General features: G+C 35.6%; 1 protein-coding gene across 2 annotated transcripts; it reads right to left on the bottom strand.

The window, feature by feature from the left end:
* Positions 1-818: 818 nt before the first annotated feature.
* LOC110106453 (zinc finger A20 and AN1 domain-containing stress-associated protein 5-like) lies at positions 819-1,721 on the bottom strand. Of its 2 annotated transcripts, none has more exons than XM_020836401.2 (2): positions 1,568-1,721; positions 819-1,484 (listed from the first exon to the last, which is right to left on the bottom strand). In XM_020836401.2, exon 2 carries the CDS (start codon positions 1,464-1,466, stop codon positions 990-992), a length of 477 nt encoding a protein of 158 aa, XP_020692060.1. In that variant the 5' UTR covers positions 1,467-1,484; positions 1,568-1,721; the 3' UTR covers positions 819-989. The 2 variants fall into 2 exon arrangements, with proteins under 2 accessions (XP_020692060.1, XP_020692115.1); XM_020836456.2 differs by having other exon boundaries at positions 819-1,478; positions 1,568-1,701.
* Between the last annotated feature and the right edge of the window lie 5,416 nt (positions 1,722-7,137).

The raw sequence follows: 7,137 nt of genomic DNA, 5'->3' as shown, positions 1-7,137 counted from the left end.
GCGGTGGAAGTTAGCCGAGCCGGCTCGCGCTCGACTCTTTAACTTGCCCACAAGTCGAGCTTATTGAGGAAAGAGTTCGAGCTCGAATTTATACTCGAGCTTGTATACTGAATGAGCTTGAGCCCGAACTTAACTCGAAAGCTCGTTGAGTTTCTAGATTGATTGAAAAAATATTTAAAAATTATTTTAAATACATTAAATCAATTTTGTATTAAAAATAAAATTCATATAAAAACTAAAATTTTTAATTTAAAATTAAGAAATAGAGCTCAACCATTGAGTTAGGCTTAAGCTTTGCAAACTAGTTCGAACAATCGAGCCGAACTCGGGCCTATAAATTTTTTAAAGAGTCAAACTTGTGCTCACTAAGAAATAAATAAACTAACCCAATTAGATAGATATGCAACTTAACGTGTTTATAGTTTATACCCCTATATAATATTATAATTAAATTTTAATAATAACAAAATAAATATTTTATTTTATATTATATATTTAATTTCAAATTAATTAAGATTATTTAAATATTTAATTGAAAAAATCAAATTTAAAATAAAAAAATTTAAATTACCGGAAATCATTTTGATTCTTAATAAAAAAATCAAAAGACGACTTTGATTATTATTTCATTTAAAAATTTAAAAATTTTGATGATTAAATTATGATCACAATATTATCACATTAATTTTTGCCACGTCATGGCGATAAATCGCCCTTCCACCTACCTTCAACGGCTCAACTTAATGGCCAACGCCGTTTCAGCTAATCACCAATATATTATCTTAATTAGGGTAATTAGGCAAACAAATTACGCAAAGAACACAATTAATACTACTAAATAACACGGATATTAATTTTTTAAATTAAACAGAAAATTCTTAAAAGTTACAGACACGTAAACGGACCCGACCAGACCCACACCAGCACAACCAAACTTAACGGGACCCATAGTACGATCACAGCCGTCGATCACATGTAAGGAACATTTTCTAGAACTTCTGCAGCTTATCGGCCTGGACGACCGGGTTGGACCGGGCGATGGCCTCCCGGCCGGCCGACTTGTAGTCGAAGCCACAGGCGTGCTGCTCCGGGTACCGGTGGGCCCCACAGAACGTAAACCCGCACCGGCACTTAAACCCGGTGAGCCCCACCTTCTTCTTGCAAGATGTACACCGCCTCGGCCCCTCCGCCACCGGCTCAACGGCGGCCGATTCTAGAGATACCGCAGCTGCTGCGGCGGCGGATGGGGGAGACGAGAAAAGGGCTGTGGAGGGAGCAGAGGAGGAGGAGGAGGATGAGGAGAAGGAGGAAGCGAGAAGGGTTTTCTCGACGGCTATCAGATCCTGCTCTGTTTTGAGATGATCGCGGTAGCACTTGGAGCAGAGGTTATGGGTTGCCGGGCTGCCAAAAAACCCGCAGTTGTTCGCGCATCGGATACCTTCATGGCATCTTCGCTCTTCCGCCATGGATCTGAATCTCTGATTCTATTGCAATTTACCCTAATTAGAATTGATTGCAGTAGATCAAAGAAAAAAAAAAAGAGAAATCGGATAAAGAAATCAAACACCTTTGATTTCTCGAAGAGCAGACGAAGGAAAGGAAAACCGTCGAGACTTCTCGCAAACCAGAGAGAGAGAGAGAGAGAGAGAGAGAGAGACGAAGGAAAGGAAGTCGGGGCGTCGTTTTATGGACGGAATAAGCGAAACAAAAGGCGGTTTTGGCTTTGCCTTATTTTCCTAATATTCCATCGCCTGCCTTAATCCGCTCGTTTTCAATCCCGAGCCATTAATTAAAAGCTCGCTAATACAAATTAATATATCTAATATTTAGATTTTTGAAGTTATTTATGAAGAAATTGATGATAAATAAATTTGAGAATTCTAATAAGCTGGATCAGAGTTCTCATCATGCTACAATAATATTAAGATTTTATTTAGGGTAGTTTTTTTGACTGTTTCTAAAGTAGTTTTTTGTAAAAAAAATTAAGGATTAAAATTTTTATACTATAAAGTTACTTTAAAAATAATAAAAATTACTTTCTTATTGCTTCTTAATGTAGCTTTTTAGTAAAAAAATTTTAATTTTTAAACGATAAAATTTTTTTAAGAAGCAATTAAAAAATCATTCCAAAGAAAATCTAAGTCTCACTACTCCTTTTTTAACATTATTTTTATTATGTCATGATTATTTAATAAATTTTATATTTGTTGTCAATTATCTAATTCGATACTTCATTTTTCTTATTGAACTCTCACACTGTTAATTTTTTTATTGCATTAATTTTAAAATATATTCAAAAAATTGAACTCCATTTTAAAAAATATTTTGATAATATTTTTATCATAATTAGTGCTTAAATCATATATATATATAGATATATATATATATATATATATATATATATATATATTACTTTGAATAAATTAAATTTAATAAAAAATTAAATAATTTAAAAATGAAATGCTATACAAAAATATAAAAAAGTATGCATTAATACAAATAAATATTTATATGTCATTAGGGTATATAATTTCTAAAAAAGAAGGATTATATACATACCACAACATAATGGTTATCAATATATATAATATATTAATTTCAAAATAAATTTACAAATTTTAAAATGCATCACCACTAAGGATTTTTTTTATATAGCTTTTTTCAATTATTTTTTATTAGAAAAAATTGATGTTTTTTTTTCTTTAAAATTTTAATAAATTTATTTTTAAAATAATTGAAAAGCATTATTAATCAATGATTTACATACATATCAAAATTTCTTATATATTTCAATACTATACTTAAATTATTATAATATATTTATATAAAACTAATCTCTAAACAATATTAAAATAATTTGATATTTAATTTATTAAAAATGAAATATATTTTTGATGTGATTTTAAAATTATGAAATATTATTAAATAATTATAATTAAGCTTCTAAAATAACTTAAACATTGGAGCCATCATATTCTGTTATTATTATTTTTTTTCAATTTAAAATGCCGTCTTGCTGCTTAATTACGCTTAAGCCACTGTAACGTGTAGCGTGGATGTGAACGGATAATGACGCGCTTCGTAGGACGTGTCAGAGGCGGTCATGTGGACGCGTTTTGACTTGGATGATAAAGGGTTTGAAAGCAAATAGTTTATTTTATAGGGCCTTTTTTGAAAAAGTTTTTTTTTTTAATTTTGAAATTTAATAAAAATCAATAACAGCTCGTGGCTTTAAATAGCGTCATTTTTAGTTAATCTAATATAATATATCATGAAAAATAAAGAATTTTGATGAATTTTTATATAAAAGATAAAAAAAGTTTGCCATTTTTTCAATTTATTAATACTTTTTATAAATATTATAAATATTTTGATATTTTTTATTATATATAATTTCATAATAATATTTTAAATTAGAATAATTTGTTATTGATAAATAATTGAATATTCCATAAGTTCATAAGGTAATGATATTAGTAATTGATATTAGAAAATGAGTTTTTTATGAGTTATTTAGCTTATAATTTATTTGATAGTATTGTTTGCGTCCTGGGAGTATTCCTGCGGCGGTAGAGAAAATATATGGTTTAACGTTCTTTGCATTTAGGCGAAGAATCCAGCACACAAGAGATAAGAAAGAAGGTCTTAGCCAATTCTAAGAAGACACCAAAGTTTTAACGTGGAAAACCCTGAAAAGGGGGAAAAACCACGGGGCCTGGGACCAGATTTGAATGATCCACTAGTAATTTGTAGTCGATTACAATGAGGCACTTCCTTGGGAGAAGAACCTTGTTGAATGTAGCAAAGGTAGCATCATATAGATTGATTACATTTGTTAGGAGTTACTTATACAGTGTGGTTTGGTAGAAGATCTAAGTACGTACAGGAGATCGGGTCTGAAAGACCGTTGTCTTGGTGATAGAGGTCGGAGTGACCGTAGTAGGCGACGATGGGGTCGGAGGTGAGGACCATATCGGCGGGAACCGGGGGTCTGAAAGACCGTTGGTCTGGTGATAGAGGTCGGAGTGACCGTAGTAGGCGAAGAGAGGTCGGGGACCGTAATCGGTGGGAGACCGGGGGTCTGAAGACCGTTGTCTGGTGATAGAGAGTCAGAGTGACTGTAGTAAGGAGACGGAGGTCGGGAGGACCGTAGTCGGCCAAGGAGACTCGGGGGTCTTGAAAGACCAGTTGGTCGTTGATGGAAGATCGTTGGACGGACCGAGTAGGAGACGAGGTCAGAAAGGACGTAGGCGGTAGAGAAAGGAGTAAGGTGTGTTTAGACTAATGTCACTTGGAAGACTCGAGGTGGTGATGGTCCATGGGCCCTTGAGTAGGACGTCAGGTCTGAACGTCGGCCTGAAGCAATGTCGGGCCTCTCAGCGGGACGTAGGAATTGAACGTTCGGTCTTAAGCGGGGACGTCGAGTCTGTCAGCGAAGTTAGGGCTGACGTGCGGGCTTAAGTAGGACGTCGGCGTCTTTCAACAGCGACGTTAGGGATTTGACGTGACCTTAAGGTAGTGGTGCCAATGAAATCCGCGAGTCGGGGGTCACGGCGGTGCTGTGGTGCGGTGCGGTGGTCCGGCGTGTGTGGTCCCTGCGGTGGTTCGGCGGGTTCCTAGCGTTGGTCCGCAGTGGTTCTGGTGGGACTTCTACGGTGGTTCGGCGGTGGTCCGGCGGTCGTCGAGGAGGAGCTTCTTCCTTCTCTTCTCCTCTTCTCTTCTTGCTTGGACCCCCTCTCATGAGAAATGAGGGATCTATTTATAGATTTTCTGGAGTGGCATGGTCCGTAAATAGGTGTGAGATCAGGGGCGAATAGGGAGTGGTTGAATGGATGACCGATATTGAATCCTACGATCAAGCACCGTTCATTGGTCATTTGAGGGCCTTAGTGATGTCGGAATTCGGCGATCTTGGGCTCGTTGGATTCGTCTCGTTGAACCGTTCGATTCGAGTATAAGCTCGTCAAAATCAGAGCCCGTTTGGTAACTCAAATTGTGGTTTGAACCTTCCAACAGCGCTTCGGGTCCATGATTTGGACCCATTTGGGCTCGGATTTGGTTGAACATGGTGTCGTTGAGTTCGTATTTCCGAGATGCTCAGTTTGACTATAAGTTCGCTGAAATCGGAGTTCGAGTGCTCTCGGAATTAATTTTTGAAGTTTCCAACTAGCTTTTGCCTCGAGATTCGTGCCCGATCAAGCAAATTTTTGTGATGCCGTATCAAGGATAGTCAAAATAAAGTAATTGAATATAAAAAAATTAATTAATGTGATTAATAACGTGAGAAAGTAAAGTTAAGATATTTAATTGGTAACAAAAAATGAGTTATTAATTAGATTTTGTCTATCCTTAGTAATCAATCCTGCAGCCTGAGGTCATATTGCTCCTTTCGACCTCCGTCTACTGGCTAGCTTCATAACAATATCTGATGGTATTGGAGTTGCACTAGTTTGCTTTAACAAATTTATTTCAACTATTCACTCTTACAAAATTCTATATGAATAATTCACATGCAATTAATTATGTATGTAAAATAATGCACCTTAATCTACCTGACTCACAATCGATTCCTATAGCTTAGGTTTACAATTAAGTTATTTCAACAAGTGCTATGATATTAAGTTTGTCAAGCCCTAGAATTTAATTTGAAAGAAGTATTATTTTTTATCTTTTAATACTTTTTTAATTTGTTTTAATAATTAAATATCAGTGGAAACAAATTTATTAATCAAAACATCAATATAGTAATATATTCATATTCCAAAAAATTATATAATATACTAATAGTCATTTAAATATAACACCACACTTCCCACTTATAAGTACGAAAGAATATTAAAAGATAAAATAAATAATTATTTCAAATTAGATTCTAGAGCGTGACACGTAACATGGAGTTTACCACAAATTTAATTTTTCATACATGCCTAAAAAGAATGGGGTATCCGAAATAAAACATCATCACATATTTGAAACTACACATGCTCTCCTTCATGGTGCCTCCCTTCCACCCACTTTTATGCTAGAAGCTCTACAAATGACTAATTACCTTATTGATCGCCTTCCATCCAATTCACTTGCACATAAATCCCCATTTCAACATCTCTACAAAGAACTACCTAACTACACTTACCTCAAACCATTAAGTTGCCTCTGCTTCCCCTAGATGCAACTCTTATCTCTCAACAAACTCTCTCCATGATCCACATCCTACATCTTCCTTAGCTACTCTTCCTCCCACCACATTTATAGATATTACAATCTACTCACCAGTAAACTCTTCATCTCTTATCATGTTGTGTTTCATGAACAACTTTCCCATATCGACCATCATCCTAACCTTCTGCCACAACTAACAACTCCTCATTCATTTCACCTCTCTCTATTGTACCCAAATCTATCTTACAAATACAAACCACAACAAAACCTCCTCCCCCGTTCTAAATATTTTTTACTCCACACACTCCACCTAAACCACATTCAACCTCCCAGCCTTTCAACTCCCCAATTTCCATTACATCTCACATCCTAACCCCTCCTCTAGTAAACAAACACCCCATTCTCACTCGATTATAATCCGACCGCTACAAACCAAAGAAGAATTTCACATCTCATCCACTATTCCCTCTCCACCGAGCGCCACTCCATGCCTCCAAATTTCCCAAATGACACCATGCCATGTATGCTAAATTTTAAGCTCTCCATCATCAAGCAAATTGGTCCCTTATCCCCCCACCTCGCAATCAAAATATTCTTAGATGTCATTGTTAAAACCAATGACACCAATGATATGTCAGCCACTTTATCCCTGCAGAGATAAGGTGGCTTATGTATCATAGGTGTTGTTGGTTTTGACATTGACAACCCATGTTTGTTAGGAGATTGGTTTGAAATGACTAAGCATGAATGAGTGTTAGCAACACTAATTAAATGATCCCCAATAGAGTTGTACTCCATTTAAAAAATCTATCCAACCAAATGAAGGGATGTTGCAAAATCAATCTATAAGAAAATCATAAATTAACCACAACTTACCATTGTGCAGTATGAAACTCTATGATAATTCAATCTATTTAACATTTTATTTTGAGGTTCCTTTGAAGACACCACAATATCAGCCCTCTCGTCCAGAGAGAG

This window comes from Dendrobium catenatum, unplaced genomic scaffold (assembly GCF_001605985.2).
Source record: "Dendrobium catenatum unplaced genomic scaffold, ASM160598v2 fragScaff_scaffold_1608, whole genome shotgun sequence".
Taxonomy (NCBI): Eukaryota; Viridiplantae; Streptophyta; class Magnoliopsida; order Asparagales; family Orchidaceae; genus Dendrobium; species Dendrobium catenatum.
This window is presented reverse-complemented; position numbering and strand designations above follow the sequence as displayed.

What these genes read in the sequence shown, in the direction of transcription:
- LOC110106453 (XM_020836401.2), bottom strand. Translation starts at nt 1,466, where the DNA reads ATGGCGGAAGAGCGAAGATGCCATGAAGGTATCCGATGCGCGAACAAC.